General features: G+C 41.1%; 1 protein-coding gene across 2 annotated transcripts in view; it reads right to left on the reverse strand.

Annotated features, from left to right (window-relative positions):
* The window catches only part of TULP4 (TUB like protein 4), a 242,569-nt gene that overhangs the window by 158,882 nt on the left and 61,538 nt on the right, over nucleotides 1–22,149 (reverse strand). The window contains exons 2-3 of one of the 2 annotated variants that reach the window (XM_053904314.1): nucleotides 17,237–17,782; nucleotides 15,544–17,121 (exon numbers count right to left, since the gene is read on the reverse strand). In XM_053904314.1, the coding sequence (XP_053760289.1) occupies nucleotides 15,544–15,795 (252 nt within the window). In that variant the 5' untranslated portion in view covers nucleotides 15,796–17,121; nucleotides 17,237–17,782. Of the gene's footprint in view, nucleotides 1–15,543; nucleotides 17,122–17,231; nucleotides 17,783–22,149 lie in introns of both variants that reach the window. The other variant, XM_053904313.1, reaches the window with a different exon arrangement.

A 22,149-nucleotide genomic window follows, 5' to 3' on the forward strand; every position in this document is an offset into this window, starting at 1 on the left:
GAACCACTTAAACAACCAAAATTTTATATCTCACAGTTCCTGAGGCTGAAAGTCCAAGTTCAAAGTGTCAGCAAAGTAGGTTTCATAATGAGGATCTTCTGTTGGCTTCTACATAGCCAATATCTCACTGTGTGCTCACCTGACCTCTTTCTTTGTACGCTAAAGAGAGAGCAAGCTCTCTTAGTGTCTCTTTTTACAAGGGGACTAATCCCATCATGAGAACCTCACTTGCATGGCCTCATCTAACTATACCACCTCCCTAAGGCTCCACCTCCAAATACTATCACTTTGGGGGTCAGGGCTTCAATATATGAATTTTGGCAAAACACATTCAGTCCGTAACATCTCTTTAAGTAAGTTTATTTTTTGTATTAGTATGGGTGAAGAAATTCTGACACTATTTCAGATGTATTATGAAATTGCACAAACTAGGGAAGAAAAAATATAAATATTAAATGGAGGAAGCCATGAGGGTGGTTGGAATTGGAAATACTGGTGTAAACTGATCATTTCTACATATATATATATATGCATATCCATGTGCATATGTGTATATATATGGATTTGTATGTATGTGTGTGTCAGTTTATCACCTCTCAGCTCCAAATGCACCCTTCAGTGTCTGCTCTGTAATAATAACAGTGTAATTCCATTAAACATTTCTCCTCTAATGTGAGCATGATGTTAAGCTCTCTCAGTAGATGGCACTGGAGGGACACAGTAGGGGAAAAGAATTCCCAAAGGTCTTGGGGTTGGGGGATACTGGGTGGTCGTGATCGAATCCAGTGGAAACTGCCACAGCTACTGGCTCAGAACACAGTCCCTCTTGTGACCTCTTGGCCTTTGGCTAGTGACATTTCTGTGGTCCTCTCAACACAGAAACCAGAGCCCCTATCACCTGTTCTCCCAGCTGCTCATGGCCTGGAAGGTCACACATTGAACGGTCATTCCTTCTGTAAGCCCCCTTCCTCCAAGCCCCCATGTGACCCACTCACTTTGAGAGCCTTCTGCCTCCAGACTACCCCTGCATAACACATCACCACACTGGTGATCACCTGCTCCTCTAACTGCCCTCCAGAGGGTTGTTTAGCACTTTCCTCCAGACCAGTTCCAGCCTGGCTAAGCCAACCAACTTCTTTGCTATCTGTTGGGATGAACCACACTTTTTCCAATGAGATTTGAACCCCTTCCAAGCTTGTCCTTCCCTGGGTCATCACTCTCAGTCCTAGGGTCCCATATAGTTTCTTTGTATCTTATACTTACTCTTTTACGAGTTTTAATTTTTAGGTTAAACTTTCCTTGTTTCCACTGTGTGGTCGCTATCTCCTGACTGGACCAGGCCTCTACAGTATGTATATTTATAAGTATGTATCCACTGAATGAGCCCAGTGGCAGTGACACCCCAGTAGCGATGAGTGTACCTACAGGCTAGATCTTGGTTTCTAATACCATACCCCCCCACCACCACACCCACAGAAAAGCAGATCTCATCCTTAGAGAAATGACTGTTTCTCTGGAAATGACTGGAGCAAGGTATGTTCAAGATGAAGATGGAACATCCTGTATGTCCCAAGGTAAAGAGGTGCCCCCAATGACTGGAGTGTATCAAAGGAACACAACAGCCTAAAGGAACTTCCATGACCAAATCTAGAACAATAAGAACAAAATTGGGTATAATTAAGCTCAATAAGCACTGAAGAAAAAAAATGAAATCCAGGAGTTCATACTCGTAACAGACAGGTAGGTGGATGGAGGAATGAATGGATGAACAGGGGAGAAGAGGGAGCTCTTGTTTACAGAGAATATCCATATGTGCAGGAAAAACTGGAGTTGAAAATCACCATTTTGCAACTGTCACAGTAAAGGCTGGTTAAAGCAAGAATCAATGGATGAAACATCCACGTAGGAAATTCTAACAAGGAACAGGATATGTGCATGGTTTTTGTTTTTGTTTTTTTAATGTTTATTTATTTTTGAGAGTGAGAGAGAGAGATAGAAGGGCAGAGAGAGAAAGAGGGAGAGAATCCCAAGCAGCCTCCACACTGTCAGCTCAGAGCCCAACAGGGGCTCAAACTCATGAACCATGAGATCATGACCTGAGCCAAAGTCCAGAGTCAGACGCTTAACCAACTGAGCCACCCAGGTGCCCTGATATGTGCATGGTTTTGAAGTGTCCTCCCACCAACTGCTTATAAATGCAAGGGGAAAAACACAGTAACTACACAACAGGAAAATCAGATCAAAATTAACATCAGCAACGAGGGGCAGATGGATACTGTGTGCCTCCACGTGATACCCTGAGAAGGATACAACATCCAATACCACTTATGGAGGATTCAGCTGGGGATGATTAACCTGAATTTAATAACAAAAATCAGACAAACTCCAAATGCAGAACATTCTATGAAAGAGGGAGTGTTCTTCCAAACTTTCAATGTCATAAAACAAAAACAAAAAACCTGAAAAACTTTTCCAGATTAAAGGGGCTTAAATAAAGGATACATGAAAACTAAATGAAATATGTGATCCTACACCGGATCCTGTACTAGAGGAAAAAATTTAACAAAAGAGGAATACAGACAATACATTAAAATACTGAATTAATGTTGAATTTCCTGAAGTTGGTAACTGTATTAATGTGGTTATGTGACAGAATGTCCTTCTTCTTAGTAAATATACACTTAAATATTTCGGGATTAAAGATCATGATTATAATATATTCTCAAATGGTTTGGGAGGGGGACACACACACACACACACACACACACACACACACAGCATAGGAAGGAGGGAAACAGTGCAAATGAGAAATGAGTTCAGGTTAACAATAGGTGAATATGAGTAAAGACTGAGTGAACTTTCTTGCAAGTTTGATGTAAGTCTGAAATTATTTCCAAATACAAAGGTTTTTTGTTTTTTTTTTTTTTCAACATTTTTTATTTATTTTTGGGACAGAGAGAGACAGAGCATGAACGGGGGAGGGGCAGAGAGAGAGGGAGACACAGAATCGGAAACAGGCTCCAGGCTCCGAGTCATCAGCCCAGAGCCTGACGCGGGGCTCGAACTCACGGACCGCGAGATCGTGACCTGGCTGAAGTCGGACGCTTAACCGACTGCGCCACCCAGGCGCCCCCCAAATACAAAGGTTTTTAAATGCCTTTTCTCCAAGGTTCTAAGACATACATAAAAAACTTCTCTGGAATAAGCATGCAGCTCTACCACAATCCTCAAAAAGAAACAATGTTGTCCAAAACTACACAGTCTAAATAGTAACCACTAGCCACTTGTGGCAATTGAGCACTTGAGATGTGGTTAATTGGAATTGAGATGTACCAGATTTCAAAGATTCAATATGAAAAAAAGAATGTTATCTCATTAATAGTTTTTATACTGATTATATGCTGAAATAATATTTAGATATATTGAGTTATATAAAACATTACTAAAATTAATTTCATCTATTCTTTTTTTTACTTTTTAATGTAGCCACTTAAAAATTTTAAATTACATATGTGGCTCATATCATATTTCTATTGCACACTGCTGATCTAAAATACAATAATGCTTAAAAAAAAAAGAGGTACTGATCTCTTAAACAAGTATTTCATTACTAGGTGAAAATGTTAATTTACATTACAGATCCTGACTACCCTAAAATGATTTCAATCTTGAAAATAAGGTAGACAATTACGCTTTTTGTATGGCACAAGTAAGGGGAAAGAAAAAATTTTAAGGCCTAGCAGACAGGAAAGAGCTCTTTGGTCATGTTGTTTAGGTAATTCCCTAATTAGTCACAAATGCCATCTGTAGTAAATTTCCTGAAGACAGAAAAATAAAATCTAAAATCATGAAAATATCAAGTAAATGGAGAGATAAGACCTGTTTGTTTACATTTTTGTTTTGAGTCAAATGAATAAAATCTTCCAGGTCCTAAACATTAACTTATAGCATCTTATAAACAAAGCCATTAAACATTTCTGCTACCAAGAAGTTTACAAAGTAGACCTTACTGACAACTATATTATTTCCAAGGTTATTTATTCTTCTATTTTAAGGCTCTGATTAACGAACATGTCCTTAAATTCTAAAATCTAAGAAACAAAGAGAACAGAGGTAAGACAGATAGAATTGGTTTTTGTCTTGAGCATTGTTGTGGGGTCACATGCAGTGAGAAGGGGTTGGAGGTGAGCTTGAACAGGAGGGTTACTCCAGGACAAAGAAAGGCCCCTGGGACAGAGACAATTTCCTCTGCATTTAGTAGACCAAATCTAAGTAGGCCAAGTGGAAAAAACAACAAACGCCAGTAAAGATTCCATAAAACAGCAACAATGAGGAAGAGAAACCAAAGGTAGGTTGCCAGAAGGTACAACAAAAATACCCAGCAGTATAATCTTGGGCAAAATGCACAGGCATGTTTGTTTTGGAAGTTCGGAGTCAAGCATGTGGGTGGACCCAATGAGAAATACCAAACTGCGGCACAGCACAGATCCTAGTGTTCTCTCTCTCCCTTCCCGCACCTTCCCCAGCCGGTCCCTACCACATCCCAGAGAGACAATTTTAATCACCTCTAGACACAAACCTCCTATTAGAATGATACCCATTGCCCAGTGCACCATGGATCAATTTCTGCATTATGCCTGTGCCATCCCTGCTGAAGGATCAACAGATGGCCCCACTACACCTGAAGCCACAAGTCAGGTTCTGTGAACTCGGATGGAAGTAGGCAGGATGAGTGAGCTCTGCTTAAAACAAAGTCAAGAATGCCTTACAGATAAGGAAGCAATACAGATGAGGTGTCCAGCGTTCCAGAATCCCAAACTACAGCAAAACTACCGGCATGAGCCTACCCTCCCCTCCCACCAAGGACACTTCCCCACCTTGTTCCTAACCTCTTACCTGCCTCCCACCTCACATTCCATTCCTGAATTTTGCAATCATGAGGCCACTGTTCAACAGTGAGGCTGTGGCTCCACTGTTTTAGCCTTGGAAGGAAATGCAGGTGGGTAAAATACTCAAGGAGGGCAGTGAGCCTAATAATAATTAAGCAAGAACAAAGACTTAGTGAACTCTTTCATGTACACTGTCTGTGGACTCCAAATTCGGTCACCGCGGCCACCTTTGGAGGCAGGTGTTATTGTTCCCTTGTGGAGAATACCGCCACAGCACAGAGACAGTCTGGCTTAAGAATCCACAAGCTCACCTATTAATATATCATGAACAGATTCTATAGCTGGGGAAATATTTATCTGCCCAGAACTCCGGCAATAATCTCATTTACTCTCATTTTGACATGATGTAGTTTGAATCTGCTTCCCTACAATGCTATTACCAAAAAAATGATTGCCTTGCATCCACATCCCTCTCTCATTCTCTCTAGCAAAAATACACCAAAAAGACCGTGATTTCCATGTCTAAGTTACTTGCAGCCATTATTATTTATTTCTATTAGGAGAAAAAAAAAGTTTTAATCTCTAAAGGAAAAAAAATAATGCCATTATTTTGACAAATCTATTTTCTTAATAAAATATAATTCTATTATATTCTGGCTTTAGTTTAGGGAAAATAAATCTGTATTTAATGCTTCTAAGAACCTTTAAAAATATTTTAACAAGGGATTTCTGATTTAAGATGTCAAACTAAAGACAATCCTCAAATCCTTCTCTTAGAAATCACCTCACAACAAGAACCATGAAAAACAAACACAAAGGCCATATTCAGTGGTGTCCAAACCATACATATGAAGATAGAAAATGGATAAGGAGTGGCAAGTGGATACACAGAACAGAGTGAGGCCAAACTGAGTGCCTGCAGAGAGGTGCCCAGGAGCAGAAAGCCTGGAAAGGTTCAGGAACTAGGTGCTGGGAGAAAAGCCACACACAAGTCAGGTCAACGCAGGTGACCACACCGGGGGAGGATGCTCCTGCCCTCGGAGCACTCCTGAGGAAATCAGGCAAGGCTGCTCCCTCACAGCATCAGATGCTGATGGCTCATTCACCTGGCAGAGCCACAGAGAGCAGCTTTCGGTACCTGACACAGTGAAGATGGTGATAAGGACTGAAACTTGGGTGACCTTCCAAGAGGTTAAGAGTGAGTATGGAATCTGAGGGGCCCCTGGTTCAGTCTCAGCTCTGTCAATTAGGAGAGATGTGTTACTGGGCAAGCTGTTTAACGTCTCTGTACCTCAGTTTCCTCAGCTATAAAATACGATGATACTACGTTCAAAATCATGGAGTTGATGTCAAGATTATATGAGTTAAAGCTCTTAGAAAGGTGTCTAACATACAGCAAGCACTAAATGAATATTAGCTCCTTCTCTTCCTCCCATCACTACCTCTCCCCCAGCACGCGCGCACACACACACACACGCACACACACACACACACACACACACACACACACCCTTAGCTCTTGGAATGCTGGCAGCAGAAGTAAATTCACAGGCATGTGACTAGAAGGGCCTTATCTAGAGAAACTGAACAACCCCAAAGAAATACGCTTGGTTGACACAAAAACAGACATTCAGATCAACAGAACAGAATAGAGGACCCAGAATTGGACCCACAAACGTATGGCCAACTAATCTTTGACAAAGCAGGAAAGAATATCCAATGGAATAAAGACAGTCTCTTCAGCAAGTGATGCTGAGAAAACTGGGCAGCGACATGCAGAAGAACTAACCTGGACCACTTTCTTACATCAGACACAAAAATATACTCAAAATGGATGAAAGACCTAAATGTAAGACAGGAAGTCATCAAAATCCTTGAGGAGAAAGCAGGCAAAAATCTCTCTGACCTTGGCCACGGCAACTTCTTATTCAACACGTTTCCGGAGGCAAGGGAAACAAAAGCAAAATGAACTACTGGGACCTCATCAAAATAAAAAGCTTCTGCACAGCGAAGGAAACAATCAGCAAAACTAAAAGGCAACCGACAGAATGGGAGAAGATATTTGCAAATGACATATCAGATAAAGGGTCAGTATCCAAAATCTACAAAGAACTTCTCAAACTCAACACCCAAAAAACAAAGAATCCAGTGAAGAAATGGGCAAAAGACATAAATAGACACTTCTCCAAAGAAAACATCCAGATGGCCAACCGACACATGAAAAAATGCTCAACATCACTCATCATCAGGGAAATACGAATCAAAACCACAATGAGTTACCACCTCACACCTGTCAGAATGGCTACCATTAACAACTCAGGCAACAACAGATGTTGGCAAGGATGCAGAGAAAGAGGATCTCTTGTGCACTGCTGGTGGGAATGCAAACTGTTGCAGCCACTCTGGAAACCAGTATGGAGGTTCCTCAAAAATCAAAAATAGAACTACCCTACGACCCAGCAATTGCACTACTAGGTATTTATCCAAGGGATACAGGTATGATGTTTCGAAGGGGCACATGCACCCCAATGTTTATAGCAGCACTATCAACAATAGGCAAAGTATGGAAAGAGTCCAAATGTCCATCAATGGATGAATGGATAAATAAGATGTGGTGTATGTGTGTGTGTGTGTGTATATATATATATATCTATATATATATCTATATATCTATATATCTATATATATCTCCAATGGAGTATTACTCAGCAATCAAAAAGAATGAAATCTTGCCATTCACAACTAAGTGGATAGAACTAGAGGGTATTATGCTAAGCAAAATTAGTCAGAGAAAGACAAATGTCATATGACTTCACTCATATGAGGGCTTTAAGACACAGAACAAATGAACACAAGGGAAGGGAAGCAAAAATAATATAAAAACAGGGAGGGGGACAAAACATAATGAGAGACTCTTAAATATGGAGAACTAACAGAGGGTTGATGGAGGGGTTGTGGGAGTGGGGATGGGCTAAATGGATAAGGGGCATTAAGGATACACTCCTGAAATCATTGTTGCACTATATGCTAACTAACTTAGATGTAAATTAAAAAATAAATTTTAAAAATAAAAATAAAAAAATAACAAAAAAAAGAAATATGCTTGGATGCTGACATTTGACGGTTAGAAACAAAACAGTCAGTTATCCCCCAGATTATTCCACAGTAAACTCCACTGGATGAAACACCTGGTCATATATACACCTACACAGAGGTGCCAAACAGCTTCAGAGTACATTACTTTTAAACATCATCGTGAAATTTCAGCATATCTACCAAAGAGAGCAGATGCCAAAACTTCCAGATATTTTAAACAGATCACATATAGATGATTTAGAGTAATAATAATAATAATAGTAACTAATTTACAAAGCCCTCATGAGGTACCAGGCACTGTTCTAAATCCTTTACAGTTACTCATTTATTCCTTACAACAAACGTACATGAGTAAAGTACTATCTGTAAACCATTTCACAAATGAGAAGATTAACAGTATGGGAAAATTAAATAATATATTTAAACAGGATTCAGAGTCTAGCTTCAGGGCCTTAACTACTATGCTTCTCAATAATAACTCTCCAAGTTTGAAGACTATGGAAAAATGCCTTTGAAATTCAGAAGCAACTAAAAATCTATACCTACCCAAACGATCAGTCAAGAGTGAAGGCAGAATTAAGACATTTTTAGACACACAAGTCTTGAAATTTTTAACTGACAAGGGTCTTTCTTAGGAAGATACCGGAAATTGCACTCGAACAAAATAACAAGTTAAACCAAAAAAGACAAAGATACAAGATCAAAGAAATGAGATCCAGCAGAAGGAACAAAGGGAATTCTCAAGGTGATGATAAAAGGGGAGTATAGGAAGTCTGCGGGACAGGAGGAGGACAAAGAGCTCCCAGATGGAGCTCTCCAGGAAAGAAACGGAACACAAAAAGAGCCAATAAATTGTCTTATTGGTTTGAATGTGTCGAAATGTATTGAAGATGCTGTAAGATTCACAACAGGTAAAGAAACTACACTAAATAAGACTACTTTTGTCACAAAGAGAAAAAACGCTCAACAGTTAAGGAAATATAATTACAGTATCCAATGTGACTCGCCTGGCACAATACTGACACAGTTTAAATAATGTACACACTTAATAATGAGTTAACCCATTATAATAGTGAAATACTGGGATGATTAGCTTGCAAGGCAAAGTTGGGCTGAGTGATCATGGAAGGGAGAGCTAAATCTTCACCTGCCAAGACAGGAAAGAAGCCAGCAGACAAATCCCAAGATGGATTAATCAAAAAGGTAATAATACAGCCTTCAGTGAATAGCCAGGACAGGAGGTGGGGAAAGGAGAAAGAAGTTAAAACACTGCTATTTTTCATAATTAGCATTTACCCATGTGTAAGTATTACTGTGATAAAGATGAACTCACACTACTGAGCTCTGATGTAAAAATAGCTAATAAGCCAGTTAGGTGGAACAAAATTCTAACCTTAACATGCAGAAATAGTCCTATTTCTGCCTCTTTGCTAGAACAGTTCCCTGTTCAAAGAAACAACTCATAAGACCAATTTACAAGGGCTGTTTTTCAAATACACCTTCCATCTATAATTGGTTATTCTCTTATCTCAAGAGTCTAACTAGGGGCATGCCTGGGTGGGTCAGTAGGTTGAGTGTTGAATTCTTGATTTCAGCTCAGGTCATGATCCTAGGGTCATGGGATCCACACTCGGCATAGAGCCTGCTTGAGAGAGAGAGACAGAGAGAGAGAGAGAGAGAGAGAGACAGAGAGAGAGAGAGAGAGAGAGAGAGAGTGTGTGTGTCTCTCTCTCTCTCTCTATATATATATATATGTACATACCTATCCCTTCTGCCCCTCTCTCCCCTGCTTACACTCTCTCTTTAAAAAAAAAAAAAAAAGAGAGAGGCACCTGGGTGGCTCAGTCGGTTAAACATCTGACTTTGGCTCAGGTCACGAGCTCACGGTTTGAGTTCAAGCCCCACATCAGGCTCTGTGCTGACAGCTCGGAGCCTGGAGCCTACTTCAGATTCTGTGTCTCCCTCTCTCTCTCTCTCTCTGCCCCTCCCCAACTTGCACTCTGTCTCTCAAAAATAAACAAACATTAAAAAAAATTTTTTTAAAAAGGAAGAAAGAAAGAAAGAAAGAAAGAAAGAAAGAAAGAAAGAAAGAAAGAAAGAAAGAAAGAAAGAAAATCTAACTAGGGCCATTCATACACTATCACAGTATCACAGTGACATGTTTAGATGCTACTTCTTGAAGACTATTATTTCCATAATAAATTAAAACTATAAATACATAAATAGGGGCACCTGGGTGGCTCAGTCGGTTGAGCACATGACTATTATTTCAGCTCCCATCATGATCTCACAGTCCTGAGATTGAGCCCTGCCTCAGGCTCTGAGCTGTCAGTGCAGAGCCTGCTTGGGATTCTCTCTCTCTGCCCCTCCCCTGGCTCACACTCACTCTCTCAAAATAAACTTTTAAAAAATAATTACAAATACACATAATGTTATAAATATATAATAAAAATTAAATTAACTAAATAAATTCAAAAATAAGTTAAGTCAATACTGTCAACTCAGATTTCTACCTTGGTGGAAAAATGCACTGAACAAAATCATCACCTTTATACCCACATTTGATTTTTTTCAACACTTCTTTTTGACTACAACAGTCTTCTAATGGTCCTAGAGTGCAACCAAAGCCAAAAGTATTGCCTTCTTTCATTCCATGAACATTCATCACTATTGCTTCCTCATCATGACTATTCAGGGTCCAGCCTTTGCCTTGCACTATGCCCCAAAACTTCACCAAACTCTTCGCCATCCAGAACATATGCCAGCTACTCATAACTCTTTCTCTGATCACTGTGGCTCACCTTTTGTGAAGCAGTGTCTTACAGAAGGAAAAACAGTCAGGCATGAACTCTATCCCTGGTCTGCCATCATTATCTAGCTCTATCCCTGGGACAACTTTCAGAACATCTCTGAACCTCAGATTCCTCAGCTATGTAGAAGATAAAACAGGGCTATAGAGAGTCGTTGCAAAAGTTCAATAAAATAACAGACATAAACTGTCACCAACATTATCTCCATGCAAACCATTATCAAGTCCTCTGACATGTAGGTCACCTGGGCAGGAACTGCTCCTTGGTCACTGTGGGGCCAAAGCCCAGCAGTGGCCTGCTGAGCATGGGCTCTCAAATGTGTCCAGAACCCAAAGGGGCTCTGAGATGCAGCTCATGCCCCAACCCCATCCCCCGCAGAGGCATTACCAGCCACTGTGGCCCCCAAGGCATCATCCTCTGCCCCACTGAGACGCTCTGCACCCCAGCACATCCACCACCTACGTTTTCAAGTCTAGTCTAAAAAAGAAGACACATCCCTCACCACGAAAATTAAGTTAACTATGACTGCATTTCGGAAATCCAAAAATATATTTCTTAAATACCACATTTACTTCATTTATATATTGCTTCCCCCCCCCCCCCCAGTCTCACTAAGAAGATCCTCTTATCCCATTTTCCCCACTCAGAAAATCTTGACTACTAACACTGGCAGACAAAAACGGATCAACCACCACTGGAGCGCCTGGGTGGCTCAGTCAGTTAAGGGTCCAACTCATGGTTTCGGCTCAAGTCACAATCTCACAGTTTTGTGAGTGTGAGCCCCGCTTCGGGCTCTGCGCTGACTGAGGAGTCTACTTGGGATTCTCTCTCTCCCTCCCTCCCTGTCTGCCCCTCCCCTACTCGTACAGTCTCTGTCTCTCTCAAAATAAATAAATAAACTTAAAAAAAAAAAAAAAAAAAAAAAGGACCAACCACCAAACTCTAGTAAGCACATTTTACCATTTTAAATTCCTTTCCGGTATATAAAATTAGCTAAGTTCCTATCGTTTGTTTCATTTTTATTATAGTACAAGTTTTGCTGAAAAAGTAGAAGGAGGGCTGAGGGACTGTGGCTTTGCAATTCGTATCTTTAATCATACAACTTTCAAATCTCCTGTGCACAGCACCAGAGACCCAAAGTTCTAAAGGCAGCCCCGAGCCACTTCGGCCCCAACTGAAGAGGGCCTTATACCACTGACTACAGCCAAAGAACAGCACGCGGTCCATGCTCCCTGAGTTCGATGTGCCTACACGGTGGACACTTAAAAGTCCAAAAAGGGAAGGAAGACAGACACAGTCACCTAGCATGCTAAAACACACCCACACAAATACACAGAGGTGCTTGCTTTACCAGAAGAGCCACATGAAGTGAATCGCTAACAGATTATCTTTAACTCAGGTCATGAATACGAGTATGTAACTTTTCAAACTTGAGTACAGCCGGCATGGTGACACACTAACCACAGAAACAGCTACATACGAGCACTGTGTTCAGCCAGACTACGAAGGCAGCACCTTGCTTAAACCTTCTGCCGTTGGATTAATCAGGGGACAGAATGCCCCAAGGAATAAAATCCCCATCACAAACCAGAGCGTATATATAAACAATAAACATTCCACACTGTAAGTGGGGAAAGAACAAAGAATGCCAACTGCCTGTCAACTATGGAGGGTTTGTTCCAGGGATTATAATACATATATATAGGTCCTTGTCCTTGTCATCCAGCCAGACTCCAAAAGCATCTTCCTGGGGATACACGTGATGTGATAAGGTAAATACAGACATGCTCAGACTGGAGCCAAGGGAAACACAGCACCTTCATGTCACAAAGAGAGAAAATACTTCTCTGAGGCCAGAACGTGGCTTAATCTTCCTGCATCACTCAGGAAAAAGAACTATCTAAATTCTATTTCTCAAAGCCCTATTCAAAGGTCATCTTCACAACAAAATCTGTGGTAAACCTCAGCCTTAATTCTTTGAACGACCCAAATCTTTCTTTCCACGCTAACTGAAACACATGAAGAAAGAGACATCCAGGTACACACCTCACCTTTACTGCTAGACCGTGGACTCCATCAGGCATAATCCATGACTTATCCTGCCCCATGTTGGCAAGTACACACAGCACCCAGAACATGACAGAGATACAATAAGCATCTACTGACTCAAATCATATGTGTTTTCAAATCTTAACTGTGAAACAAAAGTTTTAAAAATGCTGTCTCTAGCCTCATGACTAGTAACAGAATTTAAGGGTATTAAGTAACATTACCAGGACTGGAAAGAATATAATTAAGTAAATAGAGCATAGGAGATACTCAATATCACCATTTACATACATGGCATTCACCATTTTCAAAGCCCTTTCAAAAATATTCTGATAGATTCTTACAACAACTCTGAAAGAATTATTATTTCAATTTGACTGTGTAAACTAATGACTTGAGTGACTTGGAGAGGACCACACCAACTAGTTAAGTGATAGGGCTGGAACTTTTTGAAACAGACATATGGAAACAAAGGAACAGAAATGGGAGAAGATGCCAGCGCCCCGGGAAGTAAAACACAGTTCTCTTTTACATCCATCATTATGATATCATAGGGAGGGATCACAAATCTACCAACTCACCTTTTGTGAAGAATTCATAAGGAAGGAAAAAAAAGATCTGCAGTGACTTTTCATTGGCTTTAATGCAAATTACCATTTTCTCACTAGAATTAGTGTATAGATCCTTAAATATGTTCAGTATTGTTATAAATGATTTTTTTTCAATATATGAAGTTTATTGTCAAATTGGTTTCCATACAACACCCAGTGCTAAAATGATTTTAAATCAAAAGTGGCTGTCAAATCTCTAAGTTTAAGGAAGCTGATCGTTGGGGGACCTAGGTGGCTCAGTTGGTTAAGCGTCCAACTTCAGCTCAGGTTAATATCTCATGGTTTTGTGAGTTCGAGCCCCACATCCCACTCTCTGCTGTCAGCACAGAACCTGCTTATGATCCTCTGTCTCCCTCTCTTTCTTCTCCTCACTCATGCATGCTTGCTCTCTCTCTCTCTCTCTCTAAAAAATAAATTAACATTAAAAAAAAATAAAGTCGATCATCACTATGCACAGTGGTGCAAAAATAGGACCAGGCTTGGCATATGCATAAAAGTGTATGTATGCATATGTATGTGTATATGTGTGCATGTGTGTATGTGCAGTTAAGTATAGAGGCATTCATAAAATATTCCTTAAATACAACCAAATTCAAATTCAAGAGAAGCTTTTTATACAACGGAAACTTTTTTATACGAAAAATTCAAATTCAAAAGAAGCTTTTTATACAACTGAAACTTTCATATACTGATAGGTGGGGGCATAAAATGGCACTACCACTTTGGAAAATTGGTGATTTAAATGTATACCTGTACCACGACCTGAAAATTACACTGTGCATGCACAGATCCATAAAAAGACACGAATGTTCAGAGCAGGTTTAGCCATAACAGCCAAAAACTGGAAGCAACCCACATGCTCTTCAATATAGAAATGGAATAATTGTTTCTTCCTTGAATGGAAAACCAACATCAATCAAAAAGAACAAACTAATAGCACACACAACAGGGATGAATCTCACAAATATCACAGTGAGTGAGAAAAGCCAGACACAAAGGGTATATGATCAATGAGCATGAAGTTTACATTAACACAAAGTTCAAGCACAGGCCCAACTTATCTGGGTCACCTCTCAGCAGGGTGCACAACCTGGGAAGGGCCAGCAGGTACCTGTGAGGGGTGCTGGAAATGTTCTACATCTTGATCTGGTTGGAGGTTACATGGATGACTGCACAGGTCAATGATCACTGAGATGTAAGCTTAAGACGAATACACTTTACTGTATGATGTACTTCAAAAATATTCTCCCGCTTTTACAACAACTATTCAATAGCCATATATGGACGCTTTATGATGGATTCCACCTTAGAAAACAAATAAGCCATTGAACAGTGAAGCATGAATCCTGTTAACACGCTATGTACGTACATCTCTTCTTTTCAAGACAGTACCTAACACTTAAACATTGCTCAATAAACACTGGTTGAATGAATTTCACATGTAGTGACAGTTTATGTTTTAGAAGTCCAGAGGTATCTGTATGTATGTATGTATACACCGCATAATATCCTCAATATAATATACCCAATAGATGTGAAAAACTATGGCTCTTGTCCAATTAATTACTTCCGTCACCTCTGTCCAATGAATCCCTTTCTTTTGCACCTCCAAGTACAAGAAACACATGCTAGGTGTTAAACCATCATACGGAGCAAGGCAGATCTTAACTGTGTAAGGTGAAGATGGCATTACTTTCATTGTTTGCACTGCCAGCCTGACACAGGCCAGTAACTCTTGGCTATGCATACAGGGTGACCAAAAGGGCTGACACGCATGATACGCTGGTCAGAGTCATCTAGTCTAACCTCTCAGCCTGGGCAGAAAGCTGCACTGGTATCCCTGCCGGTGGGAAAGGAGAGTGAGGGGCATCCAAAAGAATGGACATACTCGGAGAGGGACACAGGCCAGCAGGAACTGTGTCCACCTTAACATGTTCCCACTGGGACACAGAAACCAGAATTCAGAGTTTGAAAAGTCTCCCTTGGCAGCAAGTTGAGAAAATGAAGCAAATTCTGAATCCACAGGGAGGGGGCTCAAAAAGACCACGACAAGTGACCAGACAAAAGTGCAACAAAGCCCCAGCTCACCTCACTATTGTGGCCCCGCAGGTTGAAGTTTATTCTCTGGGGAGTGTTTCTGTCCCGGCGGCAGTGGCTCGAGGTGAAGGTCACCCCAACAACGCCGCGGCCGTTGCCCGTGGCCAGCCAGCCCTCCTCATAGTAGCGCCGCCGACACACTGGCTTCTCCTTCTCACTCTTGGGAACGCGCCCCTTCCACGACAGGCAGAGGATGTTGGAGTCGCTGCAAAGGACAGGCCCATGCTCCACCGCTGCATACATACTTTTTTCCAGTGAACTCTTTTATTTAAATAGTAATGCTGAATGCCAGGAAACTTAAACCAATTCTTTTCATTAGTTGATTGACTGGATTTTTGTGGTTGGCTTGCGTTGTTTTCCCTGACCCCTTTTAATCAAGACTGACCTGGACCTAATCAGAAGGCCAGTATTTTATAAAGATCCACCAAATGCATAGTGAAAAAATTCCTCTAGAAAAGATGATGGCAGTCTGCTAAGAAAAGGTAATGCTTAAAAACAACATGCGTCCGTTTTTCTTTTCAAGTCCTTAGAGGAAGAAGAGCATCATTAACATGTGCCGATCAAGAAACTAAGTTTTCTTCTCTTAACTCAACTTGGTTATTCTCGTTCAGCCTGAGATTCCAGTTTAGTGTAATATGATTCCAGAGACAAAGGGTTGCAAATACATAGATTTCAAGTAACTTAAGGCTTTAAAGAATCCCTCGAGCTGGAATTTTCTCTTTAAAATTTCAGATGCAGAGACAGAACACATGGGATCATCTTCTTTCTGAAGCCACCCTCTGGCATGTTTTCTCAACTAAACAAATTTCTGCTGCTGAAGCTGAAAAAGATTGCATAAAGGGGAAAAAAGGCACACAAACCGTGCAAAAACAGACCAGAGTTTGTGCACACAGCAGTCCAAGTTCAGGAAGAAAAAGACTCTTGCCACTGTTCAGAACCAGAAACTTCCCACCTCAGGGCCCGGCCTGACTTCCCAGCAGGCAGGTGGCTATGTCCTGGTGAGGAGCTGGGCTCCATCTGACTTCCCCCCGATAAACCAGTGCACTCCTTGGTGTCATGGAGGCGGAGAGAGAAAATCCCTTCACTCGCAGGGCCAGAAGGTTCTAAAGCTCTTTAAGTGGCACAAGTGTTTGCCTTGAGTGAATCCTAAATCCTCTTGCTGCCAAAAGCGGGCCTCACTACAGAATTCTGTCTCTTTTGTCCCGTCTCCTTCCTCCCTCCCTATTTGCCTCTCCCCTTTCTGCTCCTAAAGATCACATATTTTTCCATCTTGAAGGAAAAGACTAATCTCAGAATTAAGTCCATCAAGTAATCTTCCTCCTATATGCAAGTCTTCTTGGACTCAACAGGGAAGGGAATCCCTTAAAATGAAAATACAGGCAAGAGTCGGGTTCTTCCAGACTGTTCCCTAAAGAGTCAGCATGTTTTCTGATGGGCGCTCTCCTGCTCACATTCAGAGACTGCTTCCAAATGCCACATGTACAGTCCAAAGAAAAGCAGCTTTGCTTGGATGTTCCTTGATATTTATTTTATAAATACTGGTTTCAACTGCTACCTTGAAATGTTATCCTATAGATACAGAAAAGGAAAAGGGAAATAATAAATTAAAATGTCGAGTAATATAGTTAACTGAAAAAGGCAAAGGAACCAGTCCATTGTTCAGACTTGCCCCATCATACCTGACCTTGCTTTCCTGAAGTCACGACCACACAGCCAGAGTTACTTCTCAGTCCAGAGTTTTGAAGTCTGTCCAAATCACCGAAACCACTAGAAAATAAAGTGCAAAACTCACTGCATGACCCCTCCTGTGCTGCTTGAAGCCACACTTCACTGCCGGCCACCTTCTCACCAAGCCCTCTTTTTATCCTGGGGAGGTGCTTCTGAGGCTTGAGCTGAGCAAGTTTCCTTTTCTTCTTTCTGCAAACTTTCTTCAACCGCGAAGAGCGCGTGGAAAACTGACCACTAGTAGGGTCCTCCTCCCCCCAGGCTCCTGAGCCCCACAGCGTCAGGTTGCTCCATCTGAGTCTTGCATTAATTTTCATCAGTTGTAAAACTCTTCAAGTGTGCGCCAGAGTGAGCCTGTCTTCCTGTGTAAACGTGTATGTGTACAAAGAAGGGCTTAGATATGCACAGACATGCGCTCTTCGATGGGCACCAAAGCACCTCTTTCCCAGCCGTTTCAGGAACCGTCTGACTGATCACAGCTTGAAGGCCCTGGAGTCTTACAAATCTGTAAAAACAAAACAGGATATGAACAAAAGAACTTGAACACACTGAAGAAGAGAAGTTCTAGCTGAACAGAAACTGGGAGGCCCCATCTTTACATACACATATATAGATGTCAAGTGGAGCTACTGCTTGCTAAAACTCTCACAGTAAAAGGGCACACCTAGCCAGCTTATGGACAGCACACAACACAAGAGGCTGAACGCCATGTAACACTTATGCAACTTGCTAGGAGCTGGGCGTGTCTGAACGAAATCCTCCCCTCTATTCTCTCACACCATGCCGTCCTTTCTAAGACTCTGGGTCCCACGTGTGCAACTTTATCCCTCCAGGGGCCATCATCCTAGTTATAGTTGCATAGCCACCTCAAAAAGGAGACTGAAGAGGTGCAGGCAAGTTATCTGAATTGATTTTTTCACTATGGGTGAAAGATGTTGCCTGAAGACACAAGAAGCAAGGGGCTTGAAAAGCCCCATCCCTGACTGCTCGCAGGTCACAGAGCCAAGAGCAGCCGTGTTCTCAGTTTCTGACCAGCAACAGGACTAGCAATAAAGTCCTAAAGAATCCATCTCCAGCAAATCCACCCTCTCTTCCGTCCTACTGCCATCAGTCCAGGCCTGCATCACATCCACAAAAACACACGGTCCCTAACTTCCCCACACCGTCCCACCTTCTAGAGGGCACTCAGGGTAACCTTTCTAAATTTCAAGGCCACCTAAAGAGCCTGGTCTGTTCTCCCCTGGCCCAGGCAGTCCCCTAGAGGGCTAGTTAAACAGACTACCTCCACCCAAAATACTTGCCACTGAAAGTCTAAGGGCCAGGCCCAGGTATCTGAATTTCTAACCAGTTCCACAGAGATGTTCATGCTGCTGGTCTGAGGACCAGGCTTTGAGAACCTCTGGTCTATGAGATCAAATCCCAGCAAGACCCTTCTCTTCTCCGGCCACAGCCTCCAGCTCCAGCCCTGCCTGTGTTACCACCGTGGTGTCTGGCCACTCCCTATCCCCCAAAGCACTATGTCCTCCTCTCCTTCATGTCTCCACTCCTTGCCAGGCACCAGCACACTTCCTTTAAAACCACCTGCGACAGCTCCTGTCCTGCGAAGCTTCCCAGAGCACCTCGCACTAACTTCTGCTACAGCGCTCATCATGCTGCATTCAAGCACTCTTCTCTATGCTCCTGGAGGCTGGGAACCACTCTTTTTCATTCCTGGCATAAGCTCAGTGTAAACTAGATATTCAGTAAAAGTTTATAGGAGCCAGGCAGGAGCAAGGCAAGCAGCTACACGTAATTTCCTTAAGATACTCTAATTCAGATGAGTCACAGTATATATATTTTGTATGAGCCTATAAATCAAAACAACCAAATTCTCTCAGGAATCCTCTCAAGGAAGCACTTGTTCCTGAGGAAAAAAAGTAAAAACAAATGCTATAGAGTTCAAATTAATGCCATGTTCCTCCTCCTCAAATGCTAATACCACTGTATAATAGCCTTGGTCCTTCTTCTGACTTGGGGCAGCCACAGATGAAAAAGCAGACACAACTTCTCAAGACCCAGCTGTATATACACGGGTTTTAAACTATTTAACATCATGATCCGTGATTATTAAAGCATCCACATTAAATATGACAGTGTAAGCTGTCAGTTCCCCTGAAATCCTCCTACGGGGTCCATGGGGTCAAAATTATTTTCATAATAATACTAAGACATTATTTGCCTTCCTTACTATATCGACAATTGTATCAATGATACAAAAGCAATAGTGGGTCAACCTCAGCTCTTTCACACCAGTGAAGGCACTGGTACCAAAATGTACCAATACTCGTCGGAAGTGTTTAAATGCCAGCTTCAGGGCACCTGGGTGGGTCAGTCGGTTAAGCATCCAACTCTTGATCTCAGCTCAGGTCTTGATCTCGGGGTTGTGAGTTCAAGACCTGCACTGGGCTCCGTGATGGGTGTGGAGCCCACTATATAAATAAATAAATACGCCAGCTTCACTTAAGAATATTCTTGATGCAGTACAAATCATTAATTTTATTAAGTCCCAACCACTAATACATGGTTGGTTAATATTCTGTGTTTCAAAACAGCGAGCACTCAGAAGGCACCCCCGCCGACCACTGAAGTACAAAAGTGACCCTGGGAAAAGCCCTTGTGCTGTAGTTTAAGTTGCAAGCTGAACCAAGGTCTTTTGTGTGGAATACCATGTTTACTGGGAAGAATGAATGGCAAATTATGGTAATTCAGGCTTGGGTGTTTGGCAGACATCTTCTCGAATATGAACAAAAGCAGCACATCACTTTAAGAAAAACAATGGACAGCCTTTGCCTCCTGTAATAAAAGTTGAGCTTTCAAGTTAAAATCAGAACTGTGGGGAAACCAGGATCTATCACTGTGAGCTTAATAGCTCCCCATGATTTAGCGACATTCTGCATGTGACTGGAGGGAACATTAACAGACGTGGACTGTTTATACTGTATTTCATATTTCATAGAATATCAGTATTTAGAAAATTCATATAATTTGGTGAACTGGTATTTTCCAAATGACCGACACATGATGATACAAATTATGCTTGAGTAAAAGAGCTACCAAGGTGCAAGAAAGACAAAAGGATTTTAATCTAACCAAGTACAAAAAAATTCACTGATATGTTTAAAATTCCATATTGCTACTAACCTTTCAGAAACTAACCTTGTTAAGTTTTGGTATGGTATCGAAAAAAGATCCGTGATTATCTGAAAAGGCTATTAAAATACTTTTTCCTTTTAGGGAGCCTGGTGGCTCAGTCGGTTGAGCGCCCAACTTAGGCTCAGGTCATGATCTCACGGTTCATGAGTTTGAGTCCCACGTTGGGCTCTGTGCTGACAGCTCAGGGCATGGAGCCTGCTTTGGATTCTGTGTCTCCTTCTCTCTCTGTCCCTCCCCTGCTCGCACCCTGTCTCTCTCTCTCAAAAATAAACATTAAAAAAAATTTTTTTAATACTTTTTCCTTTTCCAACTACATATCTGTGTGTCAGATTTTCTTCATATATTTTAACAAAAACAGCATACTGCAACAGATTGAATACAGAAGCAGATATAAGAAGCCAGCTATCTTTCACTAAGTCAGACATGAAAGATATTTTGCCAAAATGTAAAATAATGTTATTCTTCTGGGTAAATGTTTTCAGTTAAAAAACATGGTAATTTTTCATAAGACACGTATTTTTTAAAACATTTAATAGGTTTATTTTTTTAATGAATTAGTAATCTTTTTTAATTTCTCAGTTTTAATTTCTAGTATGGTAAATATCAATAGCTAATATGCACATAAACAAAAGTTCTTGTGGGTCTTCAACAATCTGGAAGACTAAAAAGTGGCCCTGACACCAAAAAAGTTTGAAAATCACTGATAATATGCTAACTCTCTGAAATATAAGCCTTAAATAACTATTACACCCAAGTATGTAGGATAAAACTCCATAGTAAAAGCAGACAAAAGTGTTTTTATAGAGGTTGCTATGCTTTTTCACCCAATTTTTAAAATTATAGAGCACTATATATGCTAAATAAATACAGCAGGTATTTTAAGAAAAAATGACATACTACTTTATGATGATTCAAATGAATAATGGATACAAAAATCTAATAAAAAATCACAACCATAATATCCTAATTACTGAAAGGCTGACACCCATTATAATGCTACCATTGATATAAACAGAAAGTCTTCTATTCTTATCAGGATGAGAAAATGAAGATATACTAGATAGCTTCTGAGGGAAGTTCACTATCAAATCAACACTCCTAAGTGAAAGGGGTCTGGTATAGAAAGATTAAAAAGTGATTATTCAGGGGCGCATGGGTGGCTCAGTCAGTTAAGCGTCCGACTTCAGCTCAGGTCATGATCTTGAGGTTCCCGAGTTCAAGCCCTGCATCAGGCTCTGTGCTGACAGCTCAGAGCCTGGAGCCTGCTTCAGATTCTCTGTCTCCCTCTCTCTCTGCCCCTCCCTGGCTGGCGCTCGCGCTCTCTCTCTCTCTCTCTCTCAAAAATAAATAGAAATATTAAATAAATAAATAAATAAAAATAAAGTGACTACTCAACTGAAAGCAGGGACTCCAATAGTATTTTACACCCATGTTCATGGCAGCATTATTCACAATAGCCAAAGGGTGGAAGCCACCCAAGTGTCTATAGGTAGATGAACAGATAAGCCAAATGTGGTATATACGTGCAGTGAAATATGATTCAGCCTCAGGAAGAAAGAACCTTCTGTTGGACACATGCTACAACATGGATGAACCCTGAAGACACTGTGCTAAGTGAAATAATAAGGCAGTCACATAATTACGCACAAATATTATAAGCACACTTTTATAAAGTACCTA

This window comes from Panthera pardus, unplaced genomic scaffold (genome assembly GCF_024362965.1).
Source record: "Panthera pardus isolate Hobbes unplaced genomic scaffold, ASM2436296v1 HiC_scaffold_17, whole genome shotgun sequence".
Lineage (NCBI taxonomy): Eukaryota > Metazoa > Chordata > Mammalia > Carnivora > Felidae > Panthera > Panthera pardus.